This window comes from Podarcis vaucheri (assembly GCF_965113315.1).
Source record: "Podarcis vaucheri genome assembly, chromosome: 1".
Lineage (NCBI taxonomy): Eukaryota > Metazoa > Chordata > Lepidosauria > Squamata > Lacertidae > Podarcis > Podarcis vaucheri.
Window position 1 is genome coordinate 21,156,487 of NC_138759.1, and position 19,435 is coordinate 21,175,921.

Consider the following 19,435-nt stretch of genomic DNA (forward strand, 5'->3'; position numbering starts at 1 on the left):
TCCAGTATCTTCTTTCAGAGTTGTGTGTTTTTTCTCTCCATGAAGTTCCATTTCACAACATTCTCCTGAAACTGAAGCACCTTGTGTTCTTGGTGTCCCTAAATGCTTAGCTTGAGAGCATACAGAGGCTACAAAATCTCCCCTTTCACGCTGACTGGGTGACTCTAGGACACTGGAGACAGGGACCCTACAAGAGGAATGGTAACAGATCGGTGACATCTCCATGGGCCACTACACCACTGCCTTTGGACCTCTATGTGCTGCAGTAAAGGTAAAGGTACCCCTGCCCGAACGGGCCAGTCTTGACAGACTCTGGGGTTTGTGCGCCCATCTCACATCTATTGGCCGGGGCCAGCGCTGTCCGGAGACACTTCCGGGTCACGTGGCCAGCGTGACAACGCTGCTCTGGCGAGCCAGAGCCGCACACGGAACGCCGTTTACCTTCCCGCTGGTAAGCGGTACCTATTTATCTACTTGCCCCCGGGGGTGCTTTCGAACTGCTAGGTTGGCAGGCGCTGGGACCGAGCAGCGGGAGCGCACCCCGCCGCGGGGATTCGAACCGCCGACCTTTCGATCGGCAAGCCCTAGGCGCTGAGGCTTTAGCCCACAGCGCCATCCGCGTACTGTGCTGCAGTAGTGATGCTGATAACCAGCCATCACTGTCTGATTGCTCTTTGACTGTCTGACAAGCAAGCAGGTGGTAGCAATGATGACTCAGAGGAGAAGTAGCAGGTGGCAACCATGGCAGGGAGTGTGTAGAGCAGTGAGTGGAAAACTGGAGCCCTCCATATGATGCTGGACTCAACTCCCATCATCCCTGTCTATTGGCCATGCTGGCTGGGTCTGCTGAAAACTGGAGCCACAATAATAGGTTCTCTATCCCTGGCTTAGAACAACAGCAAAAAAAAAAAAAGGCCTTCTCCTAATTCCCTTTGACATGAGTTTTTATACAAATAACTCTATGGACCTGGTGAAAGAGTGGCATTGGTTTCTGAGCAACAGACACACAATAACATCTCATTCTGTTCTAGACCATCACAGACTTTGGTCAATGCAGCTGGGTTAGAAGAAGACACCAGAATCTCTCTGTGTGCATGAGAGTGTGGCTTTGGGGCTGTCACCATTATGTTTCCCCATGTAACCAAGAATATCTATCAATATTGTTGCAAGCCTCTATTTCATTATCAGATCCTGAACTTCCACCATGTTATCCTTCCAGACCCAGGGTTTTCAGATTTATGCAACTGGATTGTACAACTTTCTAGACACCTGAGTCCTTTTCTTTCTCCGGCAGGATGAACTGCTAGGAAAGTAACCATATGTACAAAACCAATTGTAATATTTCAATGTGCCTTTGTAATGGACAACGAAAAAGGGGTACTCTCCACATGCATACCTTCCTGCCATTTTAAAATAAAAATTCAAACCACTTCTGCATGTCTACTTGTCCAGTGCCTATGGAGGGCAAGGAAAGATATTGCTGCAGAACCTGAGGAGGAAGATATTCACGTACAAAGCTCCAATTCAGGAGTAATTGGATACTTAAAACCATAGAGAAATGAGAGAAGCAACAAATTCACTAGCCAGCAAGGATCAGAGCCCTTGGTGAGCAAACCTGCCTTTTCTTTTGTGTGCGTTGCAGTTTGCATTATGGGGAAAGGCCGTAGCTCAGTCATGAAGCCTCTGCTTTGAATTCAGGTCTCAGGATCAATCCCTGACATCTCCAGGTAGGAGACGGGGGAAAGTCCCTCTATCTGAAATCCTGGAGATCTGCTGTGTCAGTAAGACAATAGCGAGCTAGATGGACCAGTGATCTGACAAAGTATAAATTCACTGACTTTTCATGTTAAACTTTACATTTAATTGATTATGCTGTTAATGAGATACTTCCTCCCCACATCACTTACAAAGGACTTCAAGGGTGGCTCCCCCCCATTTATCTTTTGGTCACCTATTGGTTAAGCTTGTTCTTAGCTAACAAGGGTCTACCTACAAATATTTAAAAAGATTTACATTTGTATATAGGCATGTGCGCATATATATATCCACATACATACACACACTCTGCGCTGATGAAACAGCAACTGTCCACCTCCCCGAGCTGTTGTCCTTTCTTCTCAGAACGTGAAGGCATACACAACTCCAACAACAACTATGTTTCCAATTGTGGCTATAATTGCAATCCATAACAAAATGGCGTCGTTTGAAGAACGGGAGGCATCTTCAGGCTGGTTCGGCATCGAAGCAGCTGCGTGGACGTTGGCAGAGGAATTAAACAAGGAGTATTCCGTGCTAAAGTCCTCGTTGGGCGAATCCATGAAGGCTCCTCCCATAACTGGAAGCTGTGGAAGAAGAATTTAGAACATTAGGGTCAAGAATTGGAGGAAAAGGTCCATAAATAGATATGGACCATAAATAGATATGGACCTTGTTTGCTGTCCTCCAGGTGCTGTTGGACTACAACTTCCACCATCTGCTGTTTGTGGTGGAGTCCAGCAATATCTGGTGATATAATGGTGAGGATTGCAAAAATATACTTTTAAGAGAGGTGCAAGACATGTTTTCATGAAAAATAAATGCTATGGGTGTTTCTGTTTTGCAGTGACTTTACACTAGCATTTCTTGTAGGAGGGTAAGAAAACTGCATGTGCTTCTGGTTCTGTGCCTTAAAGCGAATACTTTAAAACTTGAAGACCACAGTGCAGAGTTTAGCAGGGCCTGCCTCTTTATGGACTGTGTCACATGGTATTCCAAAATGACTCCTAACATGCAGATGATGGGTTTCAAATGTGTTATAGTAGAGGGGCATGAAGTGAGGCATACCTTCCAAGAGCCCTGGGGAAAAACGGGGCATCCCATTTTTTCACACGAGATCTTGGCAGCCATTTTGGGTGCTGCGGTCTCATGTGCTTTAGCCCCGAAAAAGTGTTTCCTTTGTGGTGAAAGTGAAGCATGGGTCACGTAACTTGCTACGAGCACACCCCGGAAACTGCACTTCCCAGTTTTGTGTCAGAAAAAATTGGACAGTATGGCGAGGTAACAGTAGTTAGTGGAAGGAAGTGAAGGAGAGAGGGCTAGCAAGTGGCTAATTTAGCCCATTAGTCCTGGTTTCTGAAGGCCTGATGTCCCAGGCTGGTGATTCTATCCTCAGTAAAGGATAGACCTACTCTGTATGACATCAGTTCAAGAGTCATTCTTCCAGAATGACCATTTCAGTAAACAGGCCTTGTCCAAGATAAATATTTGTTATGGGATTTCAAGCTTCTAACATAGTATCTTACACAGTTTATTGGTGGGAGGGGAAAACACCCAGATGGAAAATGTATTCAAGTGGACACACATTTCAGCATGTCCAAGTGCCTTCTTGATCCCAGAAAGGAAACCAGTACTTTAGGGGGGTGGGAATTAAGAGTCTTTTCCTTCAGATGAATTTCAATTCTAATTCAGAGCTTTTCTGGAGCCCGGGACAAATTCTGCCATGAAAGCTAACAGCTGGGCTTGAAGTTCCTATGACAGGCAGCCTCTGCCATCACCATTCCCCACAAATTCTGCAGTCAATTAAGACAAAGTTAACCATCTGATATGACAAGACCCATAATTTAAGAGAATTTTAAGAAACTTTAAGAGATTGAGCTGGGGTGCCCTCATGTCCTATTTTAAAGAGACGAGTCTTCAACTTGAAGGGCTGCTAAGCCATAAAACTCACTGAGTTAACAGAATCTACCTCAGAGGGGATTGCTGCATGGATAAAATGAGAACAGTACCCTCCATCTTTGCCACCCTGAACTGTTTGAAGAAGGATGGGATACCACATTGCTTGGCACCTCAGTACCCAAGGGAATGTCTCCTCCCATATGATGATACCCTTGGCAATGGAGCCCCTCATCTGAGTGTCTTCTCCATCAGGAGTTGGGGGTGGCTTTGAGAAAGAGAACTTTTCTCGGTGGTGTTCTGTAAGCTTGAGAATACCAGTTACTGGAAACCAAAGAGTCAGGAGGAGTGCTGCTGTGCTCAGGTTAACTTCTGTATTTTGTTAGTCATGTTAGTACATTCTCAGCTCGAGATTTTATTTTGTTTTCTTAGTGTGGTTTTGTAATACACGGCTGTATGTTCACTTGGATGTTATGACTTACTGTGGACTTCTGCTGCATATTGTGTTTTTAAACCCAAAATGTCACACCTAAAGAATTTTAATAGGGATGGGATTCATCACAGCATGAAGATGACTGCAATGGAAAGTCCCTCCCTCTTATTCTTCCCTGTGCACCCCCTAAATCTGTTCTAGGGGTTACCCCAATTCTCTGGAGCAGATTCAGGACACACAGAGACTGAGGGATGGGGACCAAGGCCCACTGCAATAAATGTTCCACTTGCACGGTTATTTAGTTGAACACTGCCCTAGGTGTCTAATACCAGTACAGTGGTACCTCTGGTTAGGAACTTAATTCGTTTCGGAGGTCCATTCTTAACCTGAAACCGTTCTTAACCTGAGGTACCACTTTAACGAATGGGGCCTCCCGCTGCCGCATGATTTCTGTTCTCATCCTGAGGTAAAGTTCTTAGCCCGAGGTACTACTTCCGGGTTAGCGGAGTCTGTAACACGAAGTGCTTGTAACCTGAGGTGTTTGTAACCTGAGGTACCACTGTATACTTAAAAATCTTCTGTAGTACTGTGTGATTTGAAGAAGCGAGCACAAAAGGAAAATGAGAAAAGAGAAGCAGATATTTTCAAATGAGCAACTGGGAAAACCCAGAGTTCTCTTCCTTTTGGGGAAGCTGGGGGAATTACTCTTCTTAATTTTCCATGTGAATCATTGTTACAGAAAGCTCTCAAAGTCTAGTGGTTTGAGAGCCTTTATCAGTGAAGAAAGACACATCAGAGCTGGCCCTAAGCTCAGATAGCCAAATAGCTAAGGGGACCGATTGGGTTTCTAACATGTCTCTACTAGGCAAGCTTTGGAGAAGATTATTCTTATAATTGGGCAATGTGCTATTTGTAGCAAAGTCCCACAATACATCATCTTTCCATTTAAATTGTACCCTCCGTGCCTTACTTTCCCCAGGGTTGGCAGAAAATCTTAAGAGATCAGTGTCAAGCCCTTTACAAGACATTTAGGAAAAGAGCTTGAAAAGGGGTGTTTTAGACTATGTTTTCTGTATTCGCAAAAAAGCTCAGGAAACAAATGAAATGATGCTTGTGGAAATTGATTTTGTTTGGCACAAACATATACTAGCTGCGGGAAAACCGAACGATGTGGTTTAAAGCAATCTTTAGGTTTCCGATCGCAGTATCCAACAGAGGGCTCTGCCAGATTGTCTTGTTTATTGAGCATTCATCTTGTTTGGATGGTGGTTTTAGGATGTCGCCCAACGCTGCCATTATCCAATGCATTTTCCTATCACTTTCCTTGCCACAAAACCCCTACTTCTTTTGGAAGTGGCTTTGTTGCGCAAGACCATCAAGTCCACTTTGTATGAATGAATGATAGTGTGATGGTCTAGAAGCAGCCAGACTCAACAGGAAAATCTCTCATTAATGTCTTTCAGTAAGAGGGGAACCAAAGCATGGGGGTGGGGGGTACCACAGCTCAGCAGTAGAGCTCTGGGCTTTGCATTCAGAAAGTCACAGGTTCAATCCCCAAGATCTCCAGTTTAAAACTAGGTCAGGTGGCAGGCAATGTGAAAGACCTCTGCTTTAGGTAGTAGACAGCCACTGCAACTCAAAGTTACCAATACGGGCCTATACGGAAAATAGTCGGACCTGCTTTAAAGGCAGTTCCCTACATTTCCATCTTTCTACTCACCATCTTGTACATTTCAAGAATATCTCAAGGTCATGCAAGTATTTGTGAACTCTGGGGGAAGATTAAGTACCTCGTATGCTTAAAAGGATGCTAGAATCCATTCCAACTGATCTTGGCCCAGGACTAAGTTGTACAAACAGACCACATCTGTTTTCAGCAAAAGATTATTGGGAAATAAAAAGGAAAGACTGAAAAGGGGAAGAAACTCTAAAAATTCACATTGCAAACAATCCAGACCTTCATTTTTTTTGGGGGGGGGGACTTTCCAGCTCTCCCCATCCTACTTATTTTTATTAAGAAATTCAAAACAAACATGGATCAAAATGGAAAAGGTTCTCAGATGATCAGATGGCCCCTCTCCATTTGGTCAAACAGCTGAATCGAACTTGAACCACAATGGAGGCCAGTTGTTCAGTTGAGGGGGTACCGGGCAAGCTGCCTGACACACACATCTCTGTCCTTCAACACCTTGCATCACTCCCTGCCCCCCGTAACTGTTGCCTGAGGCAGAAGCTTTATTCTACCCAGAGGGAGGGCCGGCCCTGCAGAGGATTATTGTTTTAGGAGCCAGGAGAAGATGGGTTTCTTGCAGGACATTAATACTTTGCATAAGAGATGTAAAGGAAAAGAAGGTTTAAGGTATGTCAGCTTGCTCATACAGTGGTACCTTGGGTTAAGTATGGTACTTAATTCATTCTGGAGGTCCGTTCTTAACCTGAAACTGTTCTTAACCTGAAGCACCACTTCAGCTAATGAGGCCTCCTGCTGCTGCCGTGCCGCGCCGCCAGAGCACGATTTCTGTTCTCATCCTGAAGCAAAGTTCTTAACCTGAAGCATTATTTCTAGGTTAGCGGAGTCTGTAACCTGAAGTGTATGTAACCTGAGGTACCGCTGTACTAAGGAAAGGAAGGCTTCTCGAGGGAAGAATAAATTCTTTCTAATGAAGCACTTATTGCTATGGAAGCAATTATTGAATTCAGAAAGCACATGGTTGCACATGTGCCATGTATTCCAACATTGTGGCTCAGCATCTCTTCGCACCATTGTTTAACTGAGAGAGGCTCAACATCATAAATACTTATCATTAGTATGCAATAATGAAAAAAATGTATGCTGTGACACCCCCCCCCGCAAAGCTAGCACATTTGACACCTATGTAACTAATAATTCTTACATGAAATAATGTAGATTTTCCTCAATCGAGATTCAGAATGAGTGCGCAGTTCCCACTGGTTCCATGTTCTGCTAAGAAATAAAATTTTTATATTGTCCCTCCTGGCCCCCTTCGCCTCAGCAACCTTCACATTTATGCCTTGAAATGTATATGTTAAAGTACTGATGTGAAAGTGAGCTTGCTCACAAAGGAAATCTCTTTGCTATGGATAAAAATCAGTGTTAAAAGTCAAGTACAAAAATGTTTTATTTAGTGAAAATAAGAATAAGTGCCCCAAATAGCAGGATGCTGTCAACAAATTCAGCCTGATACAACTCCACACATCATACAGCTTGTCATTCAAAATATAAGAGAGAGAGAGAAAACTGAAAGAGAAATATAATAATGAAATTATATAAAGTGAAACAAACAAGACTACCAACACACTAAGTAGGTTCAAGTTTGAATTTTTATTCATCATAAAATAATGCAGCAATTTCCCCTTTTGCTCATAGTCTTTGTTCTAAATAACAATAGAATGCAAAAACAGATAGATGTGTAATGTTTCATACTTTAAAATGCTTGTATTTCTTTGCTAAATTAGTTGAAGAACTAGGCCACTAATCATAAATTTGTTGGTTTTTGATAAGTTATAAAATTATTTTTTTTTTAATCCCATTTATAGTGGAGCTGGATTTTTTTTTTTGGGGGGGGGAGAATCTTGTACCTAAAATAAAAATAAAAAAAAAATGTTGAAAGAGTTGTGGAGGATATGTCCTTTATTAATACTAATAATAAGTTAGTTACATTTTCTATATTATGTGGTGCAATGTTTATTGTTATAGTTTGCAAAAAACTGCCAGAACCAAAAAGTTTAAAATACAGTATAAAATTTCTAACTAGAAAAACCCCACAATATGATGAATGGAGAGCATCATAAGGCTGCATATTATCATTGTACTTGCTATTCCAGTATATCAAAAAAATACAATTTCCCCATATACTGAAAAGCAATACCAAGCAGCTTTTGCCCTTCTGTTCTATGGGAGGTTTCTGCCTTCCCTGAGCTCCCCAAATATATCTATTTGGTTAATTCTGCTTGTATTCTCCTATAATGAGTTCGCTCATTCATTTTTTTGTTGTTGTTTAGTCGTTTAGTCGTGTCCAACTCTTCGTGACCCCATGGACCAGAGCACGCCAGGCACTCCTGTCTTCCACTGCCTCCCGCAGTTTGGTCAGACTCATGTTTGTAGCTTCGAGAACACTATCCAACCATCTCGTCCTCTGTCGTTCCCTTCTCCTTGTGCCCTCCATCTTTCCCAACATCAGGGTCTTTTCCAGGGATTCTTCTCTTCTCATGAGGTGGCCAAAGTATTGGAGCCTCAGCTTCACGATCAGTCCTTCCAGTGAGAACTCAGGGCTAATTTCCTTAAGAATGGATGCGTTTGATCTTCTTGCAGTCCATGGGACTCTCAAGAGTCTCCTCCAGCACCATAATTCAAAAGCATCAATTCTTCGGCCATCAGCCTTCTTTATAGTCCAGCTCTCACTTCCATACATCACTACTGGGAAAACCATGGCTTTTACTATACGGACCTTTGTTGGCAAGGTGATGTCTCTGCTTTTTAAGATGCTGTCTAGGTTTGCCATCGCCTTTTCCCAAGGAGCAGGCATCTTTTAATTTCGTGACTGCTGTCACCATCTGCAGTGATCATTCATTTTTACCATATTCAAAATCTTCTCGACCCACTCAAAAGTAGTGAGAGAGAAAAAGCTCCCCCCCCGAATTCTTAGCAATTATTATTTTTCTGCAGTAATTAAATTGATTACCACCCCTTGATCGCTGTCTATGATAACACCTTTTAAGTATCCAAGCAGAAATATCTTAGGAATACATATCCAAATGGAGCCTAACATTTCTGAAATTATTTCAGAAATAGAATTCCTAAAAAAGGGGGGGGCAATTCCAGAAAATGTGGGTGTAATCTGTTAGCAGATTAAAAACCAGTGCTGCATGATATATATATTTTCAGACAACAGTGCCCCTCCTCACTGCATGCTGCAGTGCAAATAATTTTAATATTCCTTTGGGGGGAGGGCAGTTTGTGCTACTATATAAGGAGCTGCTTTTCATGAATGTGTTGTAAGCTGCATTGCTTGCTTGCGTACAGTCTCTTAAATGTGTTTAAAGGGGCTTCCTGGATCAGAGCCAATAAAGAAGTCTTGTTCCATAACTAATGTAATATCAAACCTAAAATGGGGGGCGGGGCGGGGAATCTACATCAACATACATCAACAAATATGTACGTTCTCCACCTGCCCCAGCCACCCTTTCAGAACCTAGGAAGTTGCTTTACAATAAATCAGATCGATTAGTCCATCTAAGTCAGTACTGCCCACATTCCCTGGTATCAGACCCTTACATATTTACCCTGACCAGCTGTGATTCCTGCAATGTAGGGGGCAGAGTCGACACAAGACATTTCGGCACCCGAGGCAGACCCCAAAGCAGAACCCCACTCCCTGCCTGGGAAGGAGTGAGGGGAAAAAATCTGCATCAGGAACAAGAGAGGAAGAAAGATTGACATCGGGAACTGCTGCCCCAGTGGATTCTACTGCCTGAGGTGGTTGCATCCAGGACATAGTGCCAGCCAAGCTCTGCTTAAAAACCTCCAAGGAAGGAGAGTCCACAACCTCCCAAGGGAGTCCATTCCACTGCCAAACAGCTCTTCCTATCAGGAAGTTCTTCCTGATTTTTAGTTGGAATCTGCTTTCTTGTAACTTGAAGCCATTGGTTTGAGTCCTATCCTCCAGAACAGGAGAAAACAAGCTCGCTCCATCTTCCATGTGACAGCCCTTGAGATATTTGAAGATGGCTATCATATCGTCTCTCAGTCTCCTCTTATCCAAGCTAAGCATACCCTGTTCCCTCAATCATTCCCCAGAAGGCTTGGTTTCCAGACCCTTGATCATCTTGGTCGTCCTCCTCTGCACACGTTCCACCTTGTCAATCAATTAAATTTACTGTACAAATGAATCAGCAGTGATTCTACTTAAGACACAAAACATTTGTTTGGACAACATGCTGCGTAATGGTGAAGAGTACCCAGCTATCTAATTGGAGGAGAGGATCTGCAAAGCAGAGTTTCGTCTGTCCATACCCTGCCTCTGGACTCCAGAAGGATATTTTCACATGGTCCCTTCCAAGACACCCTTAAGGCTTCATCCCTGGAGCAATTCTGGTCTATCTTAATTTAGCAGTCCAAACGCATAACAAGAGTGATACAGACAGGTTGATGGCAAACTCAGTTTGCACGCTTCCATCCATGACCTTGCGTTGCTGGTTAATTGTCGAATTAAATCAAAATAACAGAAAGCAGACCTTGGAAACAGCAATGGAATATCTATTTTTGAAATATACAAAATTAATTACCTCACATTGCTCTTGTAATTACCTCCCATATCATTGTGAAATGAATACGGGATGGGAACAGAATGTTAAATAAAAAGTCAACACACACACACACACACACACACACACACACACTATTTAAAAGTACTTTGCAGAAGGTAAATATATCCCTGTGTCCCTCCCCACTTTATATACCCTTAAAAACTATGAAATGGAGGTGGGCATTTTCTTTTTTTCCATTTTGTTTATCTTAAACAAAAAGCAAAAAACACCACCACCTCCTTTGAGAGTCCTGCTGTCATGGACAATTCACATTCTAGTATTGCCATTGGGCTTACAGTTTGATGCGGGCAGTGACCTGTCTCTAAATAGGTATATTTACGATTGCATCCCCAAGGTGGCTGACTGTCAGGTGTTGAGAATGAAGCATTTTCTGCCACTACCTGCAGCAATGACTCTACTCAGTTTAGTAAATACATCTCAACGTGCCTCTATAGAATGGCATCCCCAGACAGAATGAACCAGCCCCAGGCTTGTATATCCCCCTAAGAATATCAACATGCCTTCTGCAGTGAAACTTGGTGAAGTGCCTTAATGTGAGATAACTGGATGTTCATTCAAGTTTTAGATGTTGGACTGTGATTTGAGATTTAACAGTACTATGAGGTTTATATCACTGCCACAACACAATAAGCAGAAGAATGTGCAGATGACATTAAAGATCCATTCAGTCAAACATCCTGTTTCCTATTTGGGGCTGATTACTTCCAGGCTGTTATCCGACCCATTAGCCAAGAACCACAGTGCTGCATAGAGATATAACCCTCATACATTCCTAATTATTCTTATTCTTATATTCTTATTCTTATTTATTTTACACCCAGCCTTTCCCCCTGACAGGGACTCAAGGTGGCTTACAGATAAAATAGGTTCCAGTTACAGATAGGTAGCCGTGTTGGTCTGCCATAGTCAAAATAAAAAAATTCCTTCCAGTAGCACCTTAAAGACCAACTAAGTTAGTTCTTGGTATGAGCTTTCGTGTGCATGCACACTTCTTCAGATAGAAGTGTCTGAAGAAGTGTGCATGCACACGAAAGCTCATACCAAGAACTAACTTAGTTGGTCTTTAAGGTGCTACTGGAAGGAATTTTTTTATTTAGATAAAATAGGAACAGCTAAAAACAAGGTGAGAAAAAATAATTAAAAACAATTAACCATTAATAGAATTAATATTGTATATAAATATTAGAGATCTATTTAAAACATAATTACAATAAAAACAGCACGGCACCAACCCTTGTTGTTATAACAGTAATTCAAGCCTAACTGCTATAACCCTTTCTTTTATTATGCCATTTCTCCAACCCCACTCATCCGAATTATGAAATCTGGGAGGTGTGTCAACCATCATCTTAGACCCACCTCTCCACGAAAAATTAGGACCATGTCATTTAATTAGTATTTTCTTCGGGTCAACAGAAAGTGCAACAACCTTAAACACTGGAAAGAAAACATGTGCCAGAAAAATTCTGGGCAGGAGTCCCCCAAAAACTGCTTTCCCCCCAAACTGGCAACCCACATTTAGCATCACTTCTGAACTTACCTGTGTGACAGGTAAGGACTGTTTATCCTTCCCCTTCCCTTTCCCAGCCATTGATGCGTCCGAAATCACAAATGTTCCTTTTGTCCTTGACAGGGAAAAGCTATGGTGTTCTGAATCTTTAACTTTAGAACAGGGAAACGTCCCTCCCTCTCTCATATTATAGGAACTAGAGGTCATCCAATGGAGCTGAATTTTGGAAGATTCAGGACAGGCAAAAGTTAGTATTTCTTCACATCCTGCAGAGGCCTATGAGACGGCAGGCCTGCAAGCATCAGGACATCAGTGCAATAGCGCTTTTCCTACTTGTGATGTCCAGCAACCGGCCCTGAGTCAGACGCATAGTCGTCATAGCTAGGCCATCAACAGCAACTAGCCATGTTTGCCATGTTTTTCCTCTTCTTTGGAAGGCAGTACACTTCCGAATAATAATAATAATAATAATAATAATAATAATAATAATAATAATAATAAATTTTATTTATATCCCGCCCTCCCCAGCCGAAGCCGGGCTCAGGGCGGCTAACAACACTAAAATAGTGCAACATTATAAAAACATCATAAGAATTAATTAAAATCAAAATTGATGGCAACCATAAACTAAAGTATTGTAAAGATTGCCGAAGGAGGGAGTCAGGCTGCGCCCTGACCAAAGGCCTGGTGGAACAGCTCTGTCTTGCAGGCCCTGCGGAAAGATGTCAAGTCCTGCAGGGCCCTTGTCTCTTGTGACAGAGCGTTCCACCAGGTTGGAGCCGCAGCCGAAAAAGCCCTGGCTCTAGTTGAGGCCAGCCTAACCTCTCTGTGGCATGGGATCTTTAGGGTGTTTTTATTTGAGGACCGTAAGTTCCTCTGTGGGGCATACCAGGAGAGGCGGTCCCGTAGATACGAGGGTCCTAGGCCGTATAGGGCTTTGAAGGTTAAAACCAGCACCTTAAACCTGATCCTGTACTCCACCGGGAGCCAGTGCAGCTGGTATAGCACCGGGTGAATGCGATCCCGCAGCGAAGACCCCGTAAGGAGTCTCACCGCGGCATTCTGCACCCGCTGGAGTTTCTGGGTCAGTCTCAAGGGCAGCCCCATGTAGAGCGAGTTACAATAATCCAGTCTGGAGGTGACCGTCACATGGATCACAGTGGCTAGGTCAGGGCGAGAGAGATAAGGAGCCAACTGCTTAGCTTGGCAGAGATGAAAAAATGCCGCCTTTGTTATAGCTGTGATCTGCGCCTCCATGGAGAGGGAGGTATCGAAGATTACACCCAAACTCTTCACGGACGATGCTGGCACTAATTGCACCCCTGCAAGAGATGGGAGTTGCCCCCTCAATCCCATATCATCCCGTCCCAGCCACAGGACCTCTGTCTTCGAAGGATTTAACTTCAACCGGCTCCCACGTAACCATCCAGCCACAGCTTCCAAGCATCTGGTCAGTGTGTCTGGGGCCGAGTCAGGATGGCAATCCATCAACAGATAGAGTTGGGTGTCATCAGCATACTGATGGCAGCCCAGCCCAAAACTCCGGACAAGCTCCGAATACCAGTTTCTGGGAAGCACAAGTGGGAAGTGTGTTGCTGCACACAGACCCTGCTTGCCGGTTTTGCCACTGTGAGAACGGGATGCTGGACAATGTGGGCCATTGGCCTGATGTTCTTAATCCCTTCCGTTTTAGACCAAAAGCAGAAGCTGGTCACATGTGTTAATCCCTGCCTTCTGCTTCAGAAGCATAAGCATGATTTTTTTTTATTAAACAAAAGCCAGGGAACCAAGAAACCAAGCTGTGTCCTGTTACCATCGCCACACATAAGCAAAGTACTCCTCTGGCGAGCACTGCATCCTGAAATCTTTGCAAATAAACTGATAAAGTGTTAAGCTCTGCCGTAAAGAAGAAGAATTAAAAGCCAGCTCTGAGATGTAATACAGGAACCATATGGGAAGCTTTTCCCTTCAACCAGAGCCTCAGAGAAAAATCATAAGAGATCTGTTTAGTTTTGTAACATTTGCCTGGAAAGGAGGCTGAGTAAACTCGCCCTTGCACTGTTTATGTGTGCGCAATTAACATTTTGTGCGGTTAATGTAAATATTTCTTTTTAAAAACAAAAATGCATGGGGCACATTAAGTTTACATTGTTGGTTATTTTATTCACAGTGCTGAAAATTCAGCCTGAAAAATAACCAGCCCAACCTATGACTCAATCTGTGCCTTTCAGTAATCTTTTCTGAGAACATTTGCTATTAATCGAATTACCGTCGCTGTGCATTGGTGAGCCAATTAATTCTAGGGCCTCGTGACATATGCACGTTTCTTCATGATCTCAGTTTTAAGAGAGATAGAAAATGTGATTCCATGAGGTGCTATTCAAGTACCTTTTACTCCTGAATAAATCCGCTGAAACGAACAAACCTAACTTGAGTCATGTTCATTCATTTCAAAGGGCCTTCTCTGAGCAAGACTTAGCTGAATGCTACTCATGGCTTCTCAAAATGGCTGCTGTGAATTCTTCCTTGAAATAACTTGAAGCAGTAATTGATTCAAGATATGCATTGACTCTTTGTGGTGACTAGGTAACAAGGTAAACCGAGGTGATTCAGCAGATGGGGTCTTCCCCTCACCTCATGAGCTGAAGCTTGATGCCAATAACTTCTTTGAATTGGATCAGGGCCACACAGAGCACCGTATCTTGACTTTCTACTGAGAGATGAGCTCCATTAGGCCTTTCTCCTTGAATAATAATAATAATAATAATAATAATAATAATAATAATTTATTATTTATACCCCGCCCATCTGGTTGGGTTTCCCCAGCCACTCTGGGCGGCTTCCAAAATAATATTAAAATACTATGATACATCAAACATTAAAAGCTTCCCTAAACAGGGCTGCCTTCAGATGTCTTCTAAAAGTCTGGTAGTTGTTGTTCTCTTTGACATCTGGTGGGAGGGCGTTCCACAGGGAGGGCACCACTACCGAGAAGGCCCTCTGCCTGGTTCCCTGTAACTTGGCTTCTCGCAGTGAGGGAACCGCCAGAAGGCCCTCAGTGCTGGACCTCAATGTCCGGGTAGAACGGTGGGGGTGGAGACGCTCCTTCAGATATACTGGACCAAGGCCGTTTAGGGCTTTAAAGGTCAGCACCAACACTTTGAATTGTGCTCGGAAACGTACTGGGAACCAATGTAGGTCTTTCAAGACCGGTCTTATATGGTCTCGGCGGCCGTTCCCAGTCACCAGTCTGGCTGCTGCATTCTGGATTAGTTGTAGTTTCCGGGTCACCTTCAAAGGTAGCCCCACGTAGAGCGCATTGCAGTAGTCCAAGCGGGAGATAACCAGAGCATGCACCACTCTGGCGAGGCAGTCCGCGGGCAGATAGGGTCTCAGCCTACGTACCAGATGGAGCTGGTAAACAGCTGCCCTGGACACAGATTTGACCTGTGCCTCCATGGACAGCTGTGAGTCCAAAATGATTCCCAGGCTGCGCACCTGGTCCTTCAGGGGCACAGTTACCCCATTCAGGACCAGGGAATCCCCCACACCCGCCCGCCTCCTGTCCCCCAGAAACAGTACTTCTGTCTTGTCAGGATTCAATCTCAATCTGTTTGCCGCCATCCATCCTCCAACTGCCTCCAGACACTCACACAGGACTGTCACCGCCTTCACTGGTTCTGATTTAAAAGAAAGGTAGAGCTGGGTATCATCTGCATACTGATGAACACCCAGCCCAATTGTTTCTATTCCAGCTGGTTATTTTAAAACTTTCGAGAACTAGTATCTGACTTTCCTTGTTTACTTTCCCTCTCCATTTCCCCCTTTGTATGGTGTCTTTTATGGTGCAAGCCAGTGGGCAAAGGCTGTCTGGTTTTTATTGATCTTATGCAAGCTTCTCCGAGAGCCATATTGATGGATGAGCACATGTAAAATAAGACGCTTAAAACAGACAAACAAGCAGCTCTGATAGCCTGATTGAATGGGATATATCAATGGTTTTAGTACAGGCAAAAAGAAATTTTTGACTGATACACAAGATTATTTATTACTTATGTATTGCATTTATATTCCACTTTTTTCTTCATTGAGCTCAAGGTGGTTCTCTCCCTCATTCGTTCCCCACAACAACCCTGTAAGTAGGTTAGGCTGAGAGGCAGTGACTGGACCAAGATCAGCCAGTGAGAGTATCATGTCTAAGTAGGGATTTGAACCCTAGTCTCCCAAGTCCTAGTTCAACACTCTCACCACTACACTGAATCTGTAACCTATTTTGACCTCTTTTTGCTGATGCAGTTCTTTTTGCCAATACATAAAAGACCACCCTTATGTGGGCCATTGATAAGCTTTCCTCCCCACAAGGCTGCCCCCTTGCCTCAGAGCTCCCATTCTCCCAAACCATGGGTACGCAAACTAAGGCCCGGGGTCAGATGTGGCCCAATCACCTTCTAAATCCAGCCCACGGAAGGTCTGGGAATCAGCATGTTTTTACATGAGTAGAATGTGTCCTTTTATTTAAAATGCATCTCTGGGTTAATTGTGGGGCATAGGAATTCATTCTCCCCCCCCCAAAAAAAAATAGCCCGACACCCCCCCACAAGGTCTGAGGGACAGTGGACTGGCCCCCAGCTGAAAAAGTTTGCTGACCCCCCTTCCCCAAACATTCGGTAGAGCTTAAATGATGCAACTAGATTGGTTTAGGAGTCTTTCCTTGAAGAGATCCTCTACCTCCATTGTTGACAGATGTCCCCTGAAGCCCAGCAGAGAGAGCACTTTCCCTACAGGCAATGAAAGATGTCTTTTATTCAAGGAGGCGTATGGTGACTATTGTAGCCAGGAGGCTGTTCTAAGAGAGCGGCTATTTTAACAATATTTATGCACACAGGCTCAGTTGACTGTGGCTTCATGGAGAACCACACCCCATAGCTGCATGGAAGGATTTGGAGATTAGGGCCCCCAAGAAATGGGAGTGGCTCTGTGAGCATGCAAGGTTACAGAGATGCATCCTCAGATCACTTGCCTCATAAGAAACGCTCTTGCACATTTGGGAAAACGAGAATGCTGCGGACAGCGACAGGCGAAAACCCCCCAAACTCTTCTGAAGCCTGCCTGACAGTTGCATACAAGCTTCAAGAGAAAAGAGCTATGTGGTTCGATGCAGAAAGGCTGTCTAATTAGCGCTGCGATTTGCATTTCAAATGCATCAGAGTAAAACGGCAACACAGGGCTTTCTCAAACAGATGCTCTCAGGCAGGCTGCTGTTCCACTGGGCTAATGACTGTCATACATAATTAGGTCACTGATTTCAGAGGGTTATGGGGTTTACCTTCCTAGCAGGAAAATGTTTACAGTGTATAATGAAAAGGGGTGGGGGAAATGTACTCGAAACCCAGTACCCTAATGAGCGTAAACGATAGGTTTTTGGGCACAGTGTTTCCATTGAGATAAAAACACCAGTGCATGATAGAATGATTTAAGGAAGAGCATAAAAAGATTCAATTGCGGTAACCTAGAATGCTGGCCGCCAGTAAGGACAGAAGAAGTAGCCACTGATAGTCTCCATGAACTGGTATAATCCTCTTGAAGCCATCCAACTTGGTGGCCATCACAACCTCTACTGGAAGCAAATTCATAGATGAACTATGGGCTGTGTGACTATTGGGCTATGAACGACTGCTTAGAGACACTACTGTAGAGTTGCCATATTTTGAAGAGCAAAAAAGAGGACGCTATGACGACTCTCGTTTAAATACCCCTACTATATGTAGGCTATAGAAGCTGTGCTATACTGCTGAGGGGGGCAGGAGAAGAGAAGAGGAAAGCAAGTCTTCAGCCACCAGTTATGTCTATGTCCCATCCAGAAATTATAGCCAGAGACATTTGGGCAAATTTTTTAAAATCCACCTGGATTTTACCCCTGAAAAAGAGGGTGTGTCCTGGAAAAAGAGGACACATGGCAACCCAACACTATCGCTATGTTCTACCTCTGCTGTGGGAGGTAGTACATCTCAGAACGCCAGTTGCTAAGAGCGCGGTTGTGCTCACGTCCTGCTTTCAGGCTTCTCATCAGCTTCTGGTGGACCATTGTGAGAACACGATGCTAGACTAGCAAGGCCTTGGGAAGACTGTTGCTTGATCTAGAAGGCTCTTCCTATGGTCTTAGTACAAAGGTGAGGCCCTAGAAATTTTAGTTGTTGCATTCCCATTTCATTATTTGCCTAAAAGAGGATGGGAATCCAGGGGAAGGACTTTGCTAAACTTGAATAATAAATAATATAATCATAATATTTTTTTATTTATACCCCACCCTTCCTGGTTTAAAAACTGGGCTCAGGGTGGCTAACAACAAATTTAAAACAATTATAAAAGCAGCATAAAATACAGTATAAAAACATGAATAACAATAAAATTCAAAAATCAATTTAGGGGAAATAAGCATTCGATAATCCCCAGGGCTAGCTGGCTGAATTGGTCCGACTTGGGCCAGAAAGGAGGCCAGGGGATAATTAGCTGTTGGGTCTCAGAGCGGGTGATCTTCATAAAAGGGGAGGGGGAGGGAAGGGAAGGGAAATAAAAGACCAGGCTGAATTCAAATTAAAGGCCAGGTGGAATAGCTCTGTCTTACAGGCCTGATGGAAGGAGGTTAAATCCTGAAGGGCCCTATTCTCATGGGACAGAGCATTCCACCAGGTCGGAGCCATCACTGAGAAGGCCCTGGCCCTGGTGGAGGATAGTCTGACTTCCTTAGGACCCGGGACCTCTAAACTATGGTTGAAGAGTTAATAGGAATGGTCTCTCCCTCAGGAGGTTGTGGACTCTCCTTGCTTGAAGGAGAGGTTAGATGGCGATCTGTCATGGATGCTTTAGATGAGATTCTTGCATTGCAGTGGGGTTGGACTAGAGGACCCTTGGAGTCCCTCCATTCCGCTATTCTATGAGTCTAATTTCTACAGTTGCAACTTGAAGAACTGTCTTGGACTGCAGTCTTGCACCTTTTTGCTCACTCTGTCACCAATCACAATTAGAAGCGCGCACCCCTTCCCCCTCCCCCCCAAACCCAGCTGCATTTAGTTTTTATTTAAAAAGGAAACTCAAGAGATCAGTTGTGGATCTTGGGAAAACATCCAGTTTGGCTCCCAGTGCACAGTTTAAGTGACGTGTGCAAAACTGCTAAGATCTCACTGCTCTCTGAACAAAGCCTTAGCATGCTCAGGAGAAGCTACTGATGTTCTTGGATGAAAAGGAAAAATGCTCAGATTCAGAAGCTTATCAAAAGAGTTACCCAGTCCAACAAGCTATTGATGGTGCTATCATTACAGTGGTACCTCAGGTTACACACGCTTCAGGTTACATATGCTTCAGGTTACAGACTCCGCTAACCCAGAAATAGTACCTCAGGTTAAGAACTTTGCTTCAGGATGAGAACAGAAATCGCACGGTGGCAGCGGGAGGCCCCATTAGGTAAAGTGGTGCTTCAGGTTACGAACAGTTTC

At 43.8% G+C, this 19,435-nt stretch overlaps 1 protein-coding gene across 1 annotated transcript in view; it reads right to left on the reverse strand.

Moving 5' to 3' along the window:
- Positions 1-630: 630 nt before the first annotated feature.
- The window catches only part of LOC309535636 (uncharacterized protein C14orf132), a 34,969-nt gene continuing 16,164 nt past the window's right edge, over positions 631-19,435 (reverse strand). The window contains exon 2 of the mRNA XM_082228946.1: positions 631-2,342. Coding sequence (XP_082085072.1) covers positions 2,118-2,342 — 225 coding nt within the window. The 3' untranslated portion in view covers positions 631-2,117. The remainder of the gene's footprint in view (positions 2,343-19,435) is intronic.